The 17,451-nt window shown below is 31.3% G+C and overlaps 1 protein-coding gene across 3 annotated transcripts; it reads left to right on the top strand.

The window, feature by feature from the left end:
• The first annotated feature begins 788 nt into the window (after window positions 1-788).
• On the top strand, window positions 789-13,484 carry LOC109151946 (VQ motif-containing protein 25). 3 transcript variants are annotated; one of them, XM_019299544.1, is made up of 2 exons: window positions 789-1,117; window positions 12,998-13,484. In XM_019299544.1, the coding sequence occupies exons 1-2, from the start codon at window positions 960-962 to the stop codon at window positions 13,332-13,334; spliced, it is 495 nt and encodes a 164-aa protein (XP_019155089.1). In that variant the 5' UTR covers window positions 789-959; the 3' UTR covers window positions 13,335-13,484. The 3 variants fall into 3 exon arrangements, with proteins under 3 accessions (XP_019155089.1, XP_019155082.1, XP_019155092.1); XM_019299537.1 differs by having other exon boundaries at window positions 790-1,013; window positions 12,891-13,484; XM_019299547.1 differs by having other exon boundaries at window positions 790-1,138; window positions 13,019-13,484.
• The last annotated feature ends 3,967 nt before the right edge of the window (window positions 13,485-17,451 follow it).

Here is a 17,451-nt window from a genome sequence, read left to right as displayed (position 1 = left end):
GACTTGTGAATGTATAGACGGCCCTTGAATTGTGCCCTTAGCTTGCATGTTTCCTATTAAGGAACCGAAAGATATATAGAAAGAGAGAAACGACGACAGCTTATAAGACGTACTAAGAGTGCCTTTCTTAAAGTCATTAAATAAATTATAAATCATCCTTTAATTTGCTATTTAATATGTAAGCAAGTTGAAAACTCTCTTTCATTCTTAATTACCTATTACCTACCCATCCAGACCTTTGAAAAGAAGAAAACTAATGAATTGAATTATCGTAACAATATATTAATTAATTAAATATGATTAATCTGTAAATACTATACAGCTATTTAAAAAGGATTTCTTGATATATATACACATAGTTGAATTGATTCTAGTGTGACTCGTGCTTTTTGATAAGAATTGTGAGCATGCAATGAATAACAGTACGAAGTGCATTTATTTACCAAAATGTTACCATATTTATTTCCTTTTCTCCATAAGTAAGATCAAATGAATTATTTAATTTTTTGATAAATATTATAATCCAATTTATTAATTATGGATGAATTAGTTAGATATATAAAATTATAAAAAAAGTTAATGATATAAAGTTATATCAAATTAAATAGTTGAAAATCTGTTAGAAATTTGTTTGTTTTTTTTTTTAAAAAAAAAGTTTCCATCCACTATAAATCTGACTTATCACAACAATATTATTTAAAATGGTGATATAATCATATTATATGGTCATTTAAATCTGACTTATCTGCACAATAGTATAATTTGGAGTTTTCTTCTTGTCCTGCAATTTTATAAACCTTTGCTTCTTCATCTATATAGATCAGATACACCCATATATCTCTCTCTTCTGATACAAACAAAACCACCAAGCCCTATTCACCCCACCCCCACTCCCACTCGAAAGAACAGAACAAAGATCCTTTGACAGAAGAATTCTGAAAAACGTAGGAGGGAAGAAGATGATGATGGTGAAAAAACAACCTTCTTGTGTTCCAAACACAACCCCTTCATCACTAGGTTTAAACAAAGATTCCCAAACAATATCCAAACTGGTGAAGCCCAAGATCTGGATAATTCACATTTTCGCCCCGGAGATCATCAAGACGGACGTGGAGAACTTCCGGGAGCTGGTGCAAAGGCTCACCGGAAAGCCACCGGAGAAGAAAAGAGCGAGGGTTCCCAGGAAGGTCGTCGCGGAGTCGAGATGCGGCGGCGTAATTCCAGCCAAGAAAATGGTGGAGGTAAGAGCTGGGCTCCAAGTCCAACCCACAAGCTTGAGAGAAAAGATCAAAGATGAAGACGAGATATGGAGCGGTGGGAACTCCGGCGGCGGTTTCTTGGGCGGTTTGCCGGAGTTTGACGGTTTCATGGAGGAGCTTAACAGTATTCCGTTCCCAATGCTCCCTTTGGATCTTCCGGTCTACAATCCGGCCGACAACATCGCCACCTGATTCTAAACTTTGGTTCAGCTTAATTAATGGTGTGGATTAAGATCATCATGGCCGTTGATTAATTATTTTGATTCTGTAGTTAGTTACGTTGTTTTTTTCAAAAACGTTTTTAGGGATTAATTTATTTAATTAATATTCTGTCTTAAGCTAATTATTTTTTTATATTATTATTATTATCATTTCTTGCTAAAGTTTAAAAGCTTTTGGTATATATAGTATGGATGCCATTGTGATGATGATGATGATGATGATGAGAGAATGCAGCTTAATTAATTGCCTATGGAGAAAGTTCCATTTGGAGGAACTTAGAGTTTGTTATTTGAGATCTTTGTTTTTGTCTAATTGTCTTATTCCAAAATTTAATTTTATCTACTGATTTTTTAAAATTGTTTTTGTAAATAAATAGCTTCTAGGATTATAGTTATATATGGATACATATTATATGGAAAAGATTGTTAGTTACACTAAAAAATTTAATATCCAATATGATTTTATACAATTATTTAATTTATGGTGAAATCAACACAATTTAAGTTTTTCTTTAGTGTTGCTTACTGCATTTTTTTTTTTTTTTGGTGTAATAGCATGGGACTAAGTTGCACCAAAATCTTTCTTAGACCAATGGTAAGATATTGATTGATAAATTATTATTACTTTTCTTGCAAGTTTTGTTTACTACATTTGTGAAATACATATAAAACTTAGCACGAGTATTGAATTTCAAAACCACCATTTTGATTGTTTCACACTAAGTAGCACTGTAGCAACACCTTTGTTTTTCCGATTCCTAATTATGGTTATGATTGGAAAAATCTAACTTCGTCCCACTTTCCAAATTATATTGAATTATTGATGGGGTTGGAAGTAAAATGTGTTGGTTAGATTGGTATTGCCCTGAAAATTTATAAATAATAATGATAATAATTATTGTTGTCGTTATTTTAATTACTTCTCAATATTTATCTCCTGACTTGAAAATAAAAAATTAAAATTAATTTATTGACCATCGTAAATTGCCTAAACTCGTCAGCGTTAAAAAAAAAATCTATTTATTAATCTGTTAATAAAATGTTTAATTGAAAAATATGTTGCAAAAGAATTGCCTTTTACTCTTATGTATTGTTAAGTGTTTATGGAACAAATTAAAACAACTGTCCAAAATATAGCTCAGCCGTTGTTTTAAGATAGATAGAGTTTGAACTAGTGTCTAAGTACAGTTCAAGATAGTTTATGAGTCAGGCTTATTGTGTTGAGACTGAACCAGCTGAGAAGGTTGTTCGAGCAGAAGATTAAGACAGTTATTCAGTTAAGATCTTTTAAGGGATGACTACTTAAGACATTATCTTCTCTCTTTTACGTTGCAATAATCAAGCACTTTAAGAGAATATCAAATACATTTTCCCAGCAATTTCAGAGAGCTAAATCAAATGACTTGATAATCCTACATGAGTTGATAAAGATTTCAACATCAAGTCAATCATCTTTCTTGTTTTTGATTATGGGATGTTTACTCATGGAATTGACGTTACTCAACTGCAATTGAGGGGGAGCCTCAATTCGAGTGATCAGGAGATCTCACGCCGGTTCTTCAAGAAGGAGCTCTTAAGATATTAGCTAAGTCTTAGCAATTTACTTTTGAGTCCTTTGTGTTCTTCACTGTGATTCGGTATATCGCTTCTGACCTTAATTAAGATCAATGAAGAATCAGGCAATCATTTCATGTGATGTCCCCCAGACGTAGGAATTGAATTCTTTAAACTGGGTTATCAAACCATGTGTAGTGTTCTTTATTGCCTTCTTGTTATTCTGTATATTTTAACTAACTCCTAAATCATTCAGAAGTAATTGCACTATTGCCAATCAATTGGCTTAATTTCATAATCAAATATGAAAAGAACCAATTAATCATATACTACATACATATATGAAGGTGAATATAGCATCACTCAATAATAAATATGAAATTTTAGTAATGATTATTTAAACTTTTAGTTAGAAAAAAAAAACACTTTCAATATGTTATACTCCCACCGTCCCATTTTATGTATCTGGTTCGGTTAACGAGGCTTGACTGGAGTAATTTTTAATTCAATTTTCATAATATTAAATTTAGTATTAGTAAACAAAAATTATATATTTAAAGACTACACTAAAAGTACTATTAAACAAAAAAAAAAGTCAAATTTAAAAATAAAAAAAAATATTAAAGAAACTGAACAAAGAAGAAAGAGTTGTTTTGACCAATGAATAATAAGTAAGACAGATAAAATGGGACAGAGAGAGTACTATCATAAGAACTTACTAAAAATAAATATAAAATAATAAATGTGTAGTTTCATTATCAATTCAAAATTATGATTAAGATATATCATATTTGTACATAAAGTTTACAAAATGTTGGAGGGACTAATGATCGATCTCATTTCATGTCTTGGACATATATATATATATATATATATATATATATATATATAGCAATTTTATGGTGTTACGCTTTCAAATTTACTTACACAAAATATTCTTGACTTTTTTTTTTTTTTTTTTTTTTTTTGTTAGTAACAAGAAAAATTTACAATCACTACATACTTGATCGAGGGTGTGCAATATGAGTAATTCCACTTTGTAACCCTAAATGTCAAAGGACTACAAGGATGTTGTAAGCCTACCTGGTTAGTTATAGACAACCTATGTTAATTTATCTCATTGTGGCCTTTTGTTGACTAGTGTTACAAGACAGATTTCACTCAAAAGGATGCAGGTTTTCTGTAAATTTAAAAATAATAAAATTAAAACAAAGTGATTAGATGACTAATTGAAGGATTGCATTTAATGTTGACTTGAGAAAGCCAAAGTCTACCCTTTCCGTATATTTTAATTTCAATATAATTAGCCAATTATGTTAATGATTTGTTTAGGGGCTAAATAATGTAACCAACTTGCAATTTTTTACTTTTTGATCAATGTTATTTCCACACGAAAGGTCTTATATATCTTCATTATTTCTTTCTTCTCTCTTTCCTCCCCCGCCCCACACACACCCACAAAAAATTAAAAATAAAATAAAATAAAAACTATGTTACTTTATAATGTTTCAAATTTACTAATTCATTTGACTTATCTTAATGAATTCTTATATCCAAGCAAAGGTATAATAATCTTGTTTGGCAAAAAAAAAAATATGGATTATGAATTGTCATCATTTTTTTTTTTAATGTTTTCAAGTCTATAATCTATATATAATTAGAATAGATTGTAAAATATTGACCATCCATAGTTTGTAGAGTATACAATTTTTCTTAAGTGTCAATTGGTACTTGTGTATTTTGTATGAGGTACAATTATAACCATATGTTTAATTACATCGTGTGATAAAATCTGGTATAAATTAAAAGACATTAATGTCATTCGACGCCATAAAATTAATTTCCCATAAAGCTTATAAGATAATGTTTCATGTTTGTTCTTACAAATATTTGGGTTTTATTTGTGAGAGAAATTGTGTTGTTGATTCTTTTGTTTTAGAATGCATGTATATATGCATTGCGGACTTACTGATTCTTTGAACTTTTACTACTGTTTGTAGAGATTAATTAGTTTGTGTTGAAGTCAACATGTAATTTCATTATTTAGGCGGAGAAAATTGATTATGTATGTATTTTTTTTTATTGGGTGAGTTACTGAGTACCTCGTGAGACGGGTTGAATTAAGATATTAATGTAATATTTATATTAAAAATGTAATATTAATTTGAAATATATTATTTGTCACTTATAGGGAAAATTGTAATAATATTTTTGAAGAAAAATGTAGTACTTTTAAATCAAAATATAATATTTAGAGTTTGATCGAATAGTTACTTATGAAAAAATTATAATACTGATCAATAATAAATTATTTAATCGTTACTTATACTTATGAGGAAATGTGTGATGCTTTTGATGACAAATATAGAACTTTTAACTCAAATATAATAATAGGAATTGAAAAATTACTCATGAAAATTTCACACAAATCACGAATGAAGATTTATGAGATGGACTCATAATAGATATTGCCATTTATATATCATATATACTCGCTATCGGATTCTTTCAATATATGTTTTATGAACAAGATTGATTATGACGCTTAAACCAATTTGTTGGTGAAGATTAAAGTTTTTTTTAAAGCACATCACATGTGTCACTTTAGTCCCCTATATTTTTCACTCAAATATTTTGATACTTCAACATCTATGTCTGTTTAATGATCCGTCCTTTTATTTAATGATGAATTAAATAGAGTAGAAATTTTAAATATACTAACCTTCGGATTGTTGACTTATCACAAATAAAAATCTTAAAATATTGATAATTTTTAATGGATCAAATTTACCATAAACTAGATAATACAAGAAACATAACGATACAATATTTACAAGACTCAGGGCACATGCATCGAATGTCGTGGGTTACAAATAATTAAAAAGTATAAAGAATAAAAATCAGGCCAAGAGCCCGAGCGAGTCCTTGGATTGCTAGGCATACTTCTTTGATTGGTATGGAATACAAAAGACAAAAAATACAAGTGTGGTGTGAGAAGGGATGATGATGCTAGATGGAGACACAACCCCCCACCCGCTTTTTCTAAAAACTAAATACCAAATAAACAAGCTTAAATAAGATAAATAAGCAAACTTAGATAACTAATTAGCTATTCAAACGATCAATTAAGGGTGTCACCGCCACAACCACCACTTAAAGTGACTGCACAGGTTACAAGAACAGTAACTAAACTAGAGTCAAGCTCTACAAAACATCATAAACTTGGAGAACAAACCCCGGTGTTCACGCACCATCAAAAAGATAGTTTAACAACATATATCAACAGTACGACGACTAAGGTAGAAAACTAAACTAGTAACTACCACCTCAAATCTACGCACTAACTATCGCGTGCACTCTCAAACACTGGACCCACCTGAAAGGAGTTATAAAACAAGTAGGAAAATAAACTCGTTAGCAAATTAATGCTAAGTATAAAACCACTCAGCCCTGTAAAGTACTATAGATATAGTAATATATTTTAAAGTAATTATAATCAAAATAGTTTTGTCTTGTCTAGATCTAAATTATTTATTATTATTATTTTTTAAACAGAAGATTTAGTGAAAAATAATAATAAATAAATAAATCAATTAATCAAATCTCAACAAGACAAAACTATTTTGATTATAATTACTTTAAAAAATATTACTATGTAGGTGGATTATAATAAAAGAAACGTAAATAAAACAAACATTTGTCAATCCAGTCAACAAAAATCTAGAGTTAACCTGTTAAAAATGTTAATTGCTCTTTTTTTTTTTTTTTTTTTTTTTTCTGAGTTCAATGGTTTATTTGCTCTTTTTTCCCGGGTTCAATGGCTTATTTGGGGGTTATTTGAGTTTGATGGCTTAATTGCTGTTTCTCAAATAGTTCAATGGCTTATTATTTGTTCTTATCCCTTTAAAGAATGAATGAGAGATACATTCATTCATCCTTAACCAAATGGTAAGTGACTAAGTGGATGTTCTGACTTTGAATTGAAACCGTCTTAAATCTTCAGGCCAGTTATTCCACCCAAAAAAGGTGCCGAGAGAATTAATTGTTGTGTTCGACGGTGAGAAATTTGTATGCAGGATGCCAATTGAATGGCATGCGGAAGCACGACGTCGTAGAGTGGAGATCTGGCATGGGGAGTGGGCGGCAGGGAGGGCCGACACACAAAACCCGTGTGAATCGGAAGGCATTACGTCATCTGAGATCCGATCCGGTTGGGGCTGGGCGCGATGGCGACGGTTTCATTTCATACGATTTTGGGGGGGCGTGTGTGACGCCTAAAAGCTTGTCATGCAATTAGTATTATAATGACATAATCGAATATCTTGTGATGTGTAACACACCATTTTCATACCACACTGCACGCTTTATGTGGTAAAAATCATGGAATCATATTTACATATTAAAACTCCATCCGCACATGCATGCAAGGGTAGGTAGGTGTTGATGAATGTCGAATGATGATTGGTTCATCATATGGACCATTGTTTCTACTTTCTGTGAAGACCCACAGCTACTATTTGAAAATGTGTATTAGTTAAATCACGCATTGTGATCTTAATTAGAGCATTAATTATGACTAGTAGTACAATAATAACATAATGACCCTGTTTGGTAAAATAATTAGTTTATCAGTTGGTTTTGACTTATTTGACCACTATTAATTGTTTCACTTTGTTAAACATTTAATATGAGTGTTTGATTAATTAACTTTTTGTAACAACTTATTGTTCCAAAATGCTAAAATTCAAAAAGCTACTCAAAATAACTTTTTCAATCAATTTTTTGAGAAAATCATTTTGTAAAAAATTAGCTGCACAATTAGCTAATTCTATCAATTAGTTAAACACACCAACCAATCAGCTAACAGTTATCAGTCATTTACCAATTAAGCACCCGCTAATCGTCTACGAGGGGCAACATCACTTTGAAAGCTTCAAATTAAAGTGAAAATGATGGTCAATAGTAGTCGGCACATCTCATCTGTCGTAACATAAAGCCCTCCTTCTTCCCATCCCCACATCAAACCAACACTGACAAACATAAAGTACGTGCTTAACATTATTGTAGCGCCAAACAAAATCATCCAATCCAGACAAACAAACACACTCACCAATAATACTATACCTAGTAAATTATATTACTCTATGCAATGGATGTGGGCTTGTGTCTATATATATATATATATATACACACACACATGTATGTAAGTTCAATGTATAGATTTGTACAAATAAAATGGATAACAGCGAATAGAAACTGTATACGCAACAGGCAATCTTAGTTTTAAAAAACTAGGATTAGTTAAGGTTTAATTAGTTGAATTGCCCTTCTATAGTAAATAGCAATATGAAATCAGTTGCTCAAACACTTGCAAGCCCCTAAGTTGTAGAAGAGAAGATTTTCAAATAATCTCTCACAGTTTATATGTTTTGTTCTTAAAAGACAGTTGATCTGACTTAGACGCACTCGTTCTGATCTTTCACAACTCTTTCTAGCATGTTTGGACCAAATTACATGTCATTCCCAAAGATTATTAAAGGGAACAACGGACATGTCATGCTTAGACATGGTTGACTTAGACATGTTGTTTTTCACTGTTATTTTTAAGTATAATAATAATTATTTAAAAAAAAAAAACACACAAAATATTCCCAAAAGATTATTGAAGGGAACAATACAATGGACAGGCCGGAGTTTGACCTTTTCTTAGCAGTTATTAGTTAGAAAAATAATAAAGGGTTTAGCTGGGCTGCATAATTGGAGATTATGATTGTTTGGATTCTGATCTGATAGCTCCATCACTAATAAGCTAAGTAGCATATATATATATATATATATATATATATATATATATATATATAGGCATCATAGTGAAAGCGGCAAATGGAATTTCTTTCACAACCTAAAACCAAAATATTGACAAATGGCAAACATTAAATACATGACAATTTATTTTTTGTTTGATCGAGTTCATGATGATCTAGCTTAGCTTGCATTACCCAAGGCCTGCCTCCGAAGGGTTCAAATCTACACCATTTCTAATACTTATATTATTAATATTTTAACTATAAAAAAAAAAAGATATAATTTTATTATATTAATAAAAAATCTGATCATATGTTACGATTTTATTTTAAAAAATGTAATAAATAAAAAAAATATATAGAATTAGGTACAAATGAGAACCTCAATTAACATTTTGAACTTGTGTACCATTGTGCACCGTTGATATTGTAATTTATAATGATTTTGACTTGATATATATCACTACACCACTACACAACTGCACACTGAATGCATCACTGCACCGCTCCTCACATCTCAACATGCACATCAAAGTAGTGGTTCTCACCTGAACTAGACGACCCTAGCTATATATATATATATATATATATATATATATATATATATATATATAGGGATGGAGGCAAATGGGGGGCAGCTGCCCCCCTCACCCCACCCCCACCCCTACCCCTACCCTATATATAGCCTTTGTATATATATATATATATATATATATATATATATATATATATATAGTACATTATAAGTATAACTATTACAGAACAGATTATGAAATCAAAAGCTTCAGTAGATAAGGTGGTAAGAAGTGCGTTTGAATTTAGAAATAGCTTGGGTTTGAGTCCTTGCATTAGCATGGTCAAAACTTTTTACATCTTTGCTTCAACACAATTAAATTTTGGCATCCATATATATTAATAATGAGATGTCTTTCTTTTTTATAATAATAATGAGATGTATATATCACTTTTTTTTTTTATATTAATGCAAGGTCACAATCTTCTACATCTTTGCTTCAACACAATTAAATTTTGACATCCATACATATATATTAATAATGAGATGTCTTTCTTTTTTATAATAATAATGAGATGTATATATCACTTTTTTTATATTAATAATGGGATGTGTAATTTATAATGTGTTTTATATTCGAATTGTTTTATCAAATTAATTATGTTTCATATTTTGTTATAAATATTTTTATAAAATTTTAATATGTTTTATTTTCGTTATATCCAACAATATTCATTGTTATACTTAAGTGTTTCATTTTTTTTTCAAAATTTCTCTTTTCTTTTAATTTTTTGCTCCCACCGAAAAAAATTTCCGGATTCACCACTGAATCCAGCCCTACTTCTTTGCCCCCCTCAACATAATTTCTGGCTCCGTCTATATATATATATATATATATATATATATATATATATATATATATATATATATATATATTCCCCTCTGATCTCCCTCTCCAAAAGTCACTTTTGGTAGCTAGCTTTTGCGCGTTGGTTGTACAATAATTGGTACGTACGTACTGTCAAGTGCACAAGCAATTCATAAGTAACAGCTTTTAATTTTCAGCTTTGGGTAAAAAGAAAATAGGACATTTTACTGTATGTCCTTTAAGGTATGGTGCTATCGCAAAAATATAATTTGACTTAATAAAGTTTTATCTTTCAATTCCATTCTAAAACTTTGATATATATAATAATGAGAAATGCAACTCAATTAACAATATATTGGGAAGGAAGGGTGATGAAAATTAAATAATTAAAACAAAGAAGAACGATTATTGCCGCCGTGAGGAGAAAAAGGCAGGGGTTTGAGAGATGATGTGGTGTCTAAACAAAAATGGGTGATATAAATAATTAAACTGAGGTTTGAATTAATTAATCCAAAATGAAGAAAAAATGCATAATAATGTAACAGGAGTTAAATATAATTAAACTAAGTTCAATATATCTGTCAAAACTTTTTCCAATTTGCATAAATAAGAGTTAAATAAATACCCGATCTAACTTAATGTTTTATCTAATTAAAGATTTTTTTTTTAAAGTGTTATATATATATATATATATATATATATATATATATATATATATATAAAAGCCAAGCTAAGGTGTGGCAGCCATTATATTTGTTGTGAACGTATAGATAGAGCTTTGAGTTGTGGCTTGCATGTTTCCTATAAGGAAGTAGGAACCAGAAGATTTGTTGAAGGAGAGAAACAACTTACGACAGCCTATAATAGTAATAATGCACTTCCTTAGTGTCATTAAATATATCATCTTTTAATTCAATTTCGATTTAATATAGTAGCAAGTTGCCAAGTTGGCAACTATCTTTCATTCATTCTTAATTTCATATTTTCATACTCATCCAGACTTCAGAAAAGGAAAAAAAAAAATAACGAATTGAATTATCATAACAATAGATTAAGTACTTAATCAGCTGTTAATCTACAATTTATCAAATGAAATATTTTGTGATAAATATTATAATCCTATATATTTATCAATTACGGGTGAGTTAACTAGATAATACTCCGTATTATATAGAGTTAATTAACAAAGTTTTTTTTTTTTTTTTTTTTTTTTTTTTAAACCAAACCAATGCGGTCATATATTAGAGATAAGCTGAAATAGAGTTAGGGGGACATTGTCCCAGTACATAGTAATAGCATGATCAAAAGCAGTAGAAGCTAGTGTATAGTATGAGCTAAATAATTTTCCGATCTAGGAATAAAACTAATTGAACAGTAATCGAAAGAAGATATGTAGTATCTGCAACTATCAATAGCATAGCCAATATATGAACGAACTGAAATAGTTGTGGAGGACAGGTAACATTGTAGCGTTTGACAATCTGTGAACAGTTGTATGGACTGTTCCCCTCGGCTTCGTAGCCATGACAAAGCTTCTTTGCATGCAAATGCCTCGGCCATAAGCAGAGAGAAACAATCCGGGAGCATAGCACTAAAGGCCGAAATATATCCACCATTGTCGTCGAGTAGGACGGCTTCGACTGTGGTCTTGTTTGTTGTCGATTGGTACCCGACATCCACTTGGCATATTCTCGGGGGTAGCTGGGCAGTGTAGATTGTTGCAGCAGGTGGTGGCTCGGGCGGCACAGCAGCGTCGGGAATACTGGATGGCTCGATGTCCCCGGCAGGCAGCTGCGGTGCTGAGGATGGGTGCATACGGCGCCAAGCATGTAGAGTAGTTGCAGCAGTGTGTAGCACCTTTTTCGGCAAAAGAAGGCAAGCCTCCCATACCGCTCCATTCCTTGCTCTCCAAATATTGTATAGAATTGCAACTGCATACATAAACTCATCAGTGTGACAGTGTCTAGGATATCCAACACTTCCCTAAACCATAAATGACAAATATTTGTGACAATATTGGGGATTGGAAGGTTGGATTGAGTCCATATGGTGTTTGCATAGTCACACAAAACCAATAAATGTATAATATCTTCATGAAGGATGTCACACATGGTACAAATATGATCAACCTCTACTCTTTTTATAAGCAAGTTATTTGTAGTGGGGAGGATATCAAGATAATTAACAAGATATTTTAATATCAAATAGTTCAAAATTTAATTCATACATATATAAAAATTACTAATCTTGTGTGAGACGAGATTGTCACACGTGAGACTTATATGTCTCACCGTGAGACAATCTCACATAAGAATTTTTATTTTTTAAAAATTTTTCATTCACTAACCAACTTCTTTGTTAGCGTGAGTGGTAGTGAACTTTAAAAACTAAACAAATATCAAGTATATTAAGTGTGGTCCCCACTCCCAGTGTAATTTGGAGTTTTCTTCTTGTCCTTCAATTTTATAAACCTTTGCTTCTTCATCTATATATATTATATACACAGTTACACACCACCCGTATATATCTCTCTCTTCTTATACAAACGAAATCACCAACCCACTGAAAAGAACACGGATCCTTTAATTTGTCAAAAGAATTGAGTTCAACGTGGAAGGGATGATGATGATGATGAAGAAAAAAGTTGCTTCTGTTCCAAACACACCTCCTTCATCACTAGGTTTAAACAAAGATTCCCAGACAATATACAAACTGAAGCCCAAGATCCGGATAATTCACATTTTCGCCCCAGAGATCATCAAGACCGACGTGGAGAACTTCCGGGAGCTGGTGCAAAGGCTCACCGGAAAGCCACCGGAGAAGCAAAGCAACAGCAAGAAGAGAGCGAGAGTTCCCAGGAAGCTTGCGGCCGAGTCGAGAGGCGTAATTCCGGCGGCCAAGAAAATGGAACTCCGAGCTGGGTTCCAACTCGCAGGCTTGAGAGAAAAGATCAAAGGAGAAGACGAGATTTGGAGCGGCGCCAACTCCGGCGGCGGTTTCTTGGGCGGTTTGCCGGAGTTCGACGGCTTCATGGAAGAGCTTAACCATATTCCGTTCCCAATACTCCCTTTGGATGTTCCGGTCTACAATCCGGCCGACAACATTGCCACCTGATTCCAAACCTGGGGTGTTCCCGGCCGATCAGCTTAATGATGTGAATTAAGATCATGACCGTTGATTAATTATTATCATTCCGTAGTTAGTTGTTTTTTTCAGAATGGTATTTAGGATTTAATTTAATTAATTAATTAATTAATATTCTGTCTTAAGCTGATTATTTGTTATTTTTATTTTTATCTTCTTGCTACAATATATATTTATATAATGATGTTATTTACTAAAGTTTAAAAGCTTTTGGTGTATATATATATATAGTATATGGATGTCATTGTGATGATGGATGAGAGAATGCAGCTTAATTGCTTATGGGGAAACTTCCATTTGGAGGAACTTAAGTGTATTTGAAATCTTTGATTTGTCTAATTGTCTTATTCCAAACTTTCATTTTCTCCATTGATTTTTAAATTATTGTTTGTAAATAAACACCTACTAGGATTATAGTTATGTATCTCACACTAAAGATTTGCATTATCCAAAATCATCATCTTATGCAATTAATTATTTTGTAATCGATGATATCACTTAAATGAGTGAGAATAATAATTGTGCCACTTATTGATCACACGTTATAGAGTTTTCTTTGGTGTCGTCTACTCTAATGCCTCTTTCTAAAAATAGAAAGAGCGATGATACTTTGATCATATCAAATAATTGAGAGAGAAAAAAAAAAAAGAAGATCGAATTGGTGACAAAAGAACCGTTCATTTTTTTTTCCTCATAGCGGCATGAGAGTGAATGCAATTATTATACCATGGACCATAATTCACATGGTAAAGCGAGTAATTGACATTCATGTTTATTGTTACGTACTATACTAAATATTCATTTTAATGGATTGAATGTTCATTTTTTTTAAAGGTTTATTTTTAATGTTGGAGACTCATTTTTAATATATTACTAAAAATAGATTTTCAGTATATTAAAAATGAATAATGATTCATTTTACAATGTGTACCATGATCCAAAATGTAAAAATGAATAATGATTCATTTTACAATGCGTACCATGATCCAAAATGTAATTTACCAAGTGAGGTGACAATCATTATTGTGTGGGTTATGGTCCATACAGCTGTGTGGATCATTTTATTATTTTATATACTATCAAATAATGTAAATTCATTACACAAATAATGTACTTTTAGTATATTTAAAAATGTATTTTTTCTATGGTCCATACAACATTGTGTGAGCCATAATCCATGCAATAATTTACCGTGAAGTGGACACCCAATCAATATTTAGTTCTATTATCGCCACTCACTGAGACTCAAACCCATAACTTGTTATTTGGAAGAGTCACTTTGTGTGACTATACCAAAAGTTCATTCACATGTGCTTTAATTTCTAACTTTTGAAAATTCTACATAAAATTTTGCACGATGGTTGAATTTCAAAACCACCATTTTGATTGTCACACACTAATTAATTAAGTAGCTTACCTTTCTTTTTCCCTAATTAATTATGATGGGGAAATGTAACTTCGTCCCACTTTCCAAAATTATATTGATGGGGCAGAGAAGAAACATATATATATTGGTTAGATTGTGATTACCGTGAGAATTGATACAATATGATAATAATTGTTGTCATTTTTTTTTTTCAGTTCAGAAAGTGTCCTGAGCATGTTCTAATTGTAGGAGCACCTTTAAGTCCGTACAATACTTAAATTAATTCACGTTCACAGTAAACCGATTTAATTAAAGGGTAAAATACTGGCCAGATTAGTTGTCATTGTTGTGAATGGGTAAATGAAACATTACATTTAATGTTGACTTGAGAAAGCCAAAGTCCACCCTTTCGGTATATTTTAATTGCAATTAGGATAATGATTAGTTTAGGGGCTAAATAATCTTAGCAACTTGCAATTTCTTACTTTCTGATTAATCCTATTTTACAAGAAAGGTCTTATATATCTTCTTTATTTCTTCTCTTTCTTCGCCCCCCCCCCCCCCCCCCCCCCCCAACCCCACACCCACGCACACAAAAAAATCAAAAATCAAAAAGTCTCATGTTTGGCGAAAATAAATTATGGGTTAAGAATTGTCAACAGTTTTTATGTTTTTAAGTCTATAATATATAAAGAGTTAATACCCAAAATCGTCCTCGACTATAGTGGTTTTTCTCAATTTCGTCCTAAACGACTTTGGTGACCTAATATCGTCCCAGACTTTTGTGTTTCGCTCAATTTAGTTCCAGACTTTTGTGTTTTTGCTCAATTTAGTCTCTCATTTGTTATTCTGTCCATTTGGTGTTAAATAAATAGACAATTCAGTAATTTTAATATTGGCATCTCTTTACTCATAGACATGTGAACTGCGAAATCCCTTTTTTTTTTACGAATTACTCCTAAAACTACGAATATAAAATTTGATTTGTAGGTCCGGGAGTAATTCTGGGTGTAATTCGTACAAGAAAGAAGAATTTCGCACTTCACAAGTTGAAAGTAAAGAGAGATCAATATTGACATTATTGAATTGTCCCTTTATTTAACACCAATTTGACGGAATAACAAATGGAGGACTAAATTGAGCGAAACACAAAAGTCTGGGACGATATTAGGTCACCAAAGTCGTTTAGGACGAAATTGAGAAAAACCACTATAGTCGAGGACGATTTTGGGTATTAACTCAATATATAAATAACTATGATAAATTGTAAGATATTGAACATCCATAGTTTACCGTTTATAAAGTATATGATTTTCTAAGATATCGATTAACAATTGGTATTGGTACTTTTTGTACGAAATACAATAATATATCATAAAATTGAAACAATCCAAACAATTGTTATATATATGGATTATGGTCCATTTTGTAAGATAGATTCGAATTCAAAATACACAATTTGTATACTGAATGTTCAAATTTATCTTTTATAAAATTGTGACGGTATATAAATTATATATTTTGAGCTCAAATTTATCTTGTAAGCTGAATCGGGGTACACAAAATATTTACCCAACACAAACATGTGGGCCTAAATATGTACTCACACAATGCCATTGTGAGTGTTGGGTTGAGCCCAATCTTGATTGTTATTAGTTTTATCCTCTGATCAAGCTATCAAACCCGCAAATTATATCATGCACCAAAGCGCACAATACATTGTAGGTACCTTGACCAAAAAGACATCGTTTCTCATTTCTACCATTACTTCTAAATAAAAAGAAAATACTATGTTTCGGATGTATAGAATTTTATAGTAGAATACACATAAATTCCTAACATAATACACACAATCTAACATAATACATAATACACAAATACTCTTAACATAATACACAGAAACTCTTAACATAATACAAAGAAATTCTTAACAGAATACACAGAATCTCTTAAAAGAATACACGTGTTCGTCGTGTCAACTTCCCATACAACTTATAAAAATAACGTTGTTTTGAGTTAGGGAGCACAACGCATTGTGCGCCTTGGTCCACGATATAACGATTGTATCAAACACCCATCATTATATGGCAATTTAAATGGGTTGTTTGGTAGACATGAATTGCATTGCAATTCCACCACAATTCTTTGGTCACTCATTATAATGTTTGGTTGGAGGGAATTGTAATTCATTCTTTTTGTTGAATTGCAATTCAATGGTTGTAGGGAAGAAAAAAATTAGATGAAATGGCACTACTATCTTTGATTATTATTAGTTATTATACTATTATTATTATATAAGGGTATTTTAATATTTATACTATTTCTTTCCTTCTCAATTCCAATAATTCTATTTTTCACTACCAAACAACGTAATTTGAATTCCTACTTTATTCCACCTTATTCTTTTCCCACCGAATTACAATTCTTTTCTCCTTTAATTCTTTCCTTCCAACCAAACACCTTGTATATATCGTGGACCAAGATCCACATAACATTGTAGACCCTAGATTAAAACAACGTCATTTTATATTTATGCTTTAACAGATCTATATCTTCCTTTTTCAACACAAATTTTAATTTATTTTCGGTACAGAATCCTTACACTAAAGGTACAGAATTGTGTAACATAAAGCCAAAATCTTTATCCAAGCAAAGCAAAACTCAGTACAGAAAAACCACACATTTGATATTGCTATATTTCAAGCAATTATATGGATAAAA

Source organism: Ipomoea nil, unplaced genomic scaffold, assembly GCF_001879475.1.
Source record: "Ipomoea nil cultivar Tokyo-kokei standard unplaced genomic scaffold, Asagao_1.1 scaffold0268, whole genome shotgun sequence".
Lineage (NCBI taxonomy): Eukaryota > Viridiplantae > Streptophyta > Magnoliopsida > Solanales > Convolvulaceae > Ipomoea > Ipomoea nil.
The sequence above is the reverse complement of the archived record's forward strand: the minus strand, read 5'-3'. Positions and strand labels throughout refer to the sequence as shown.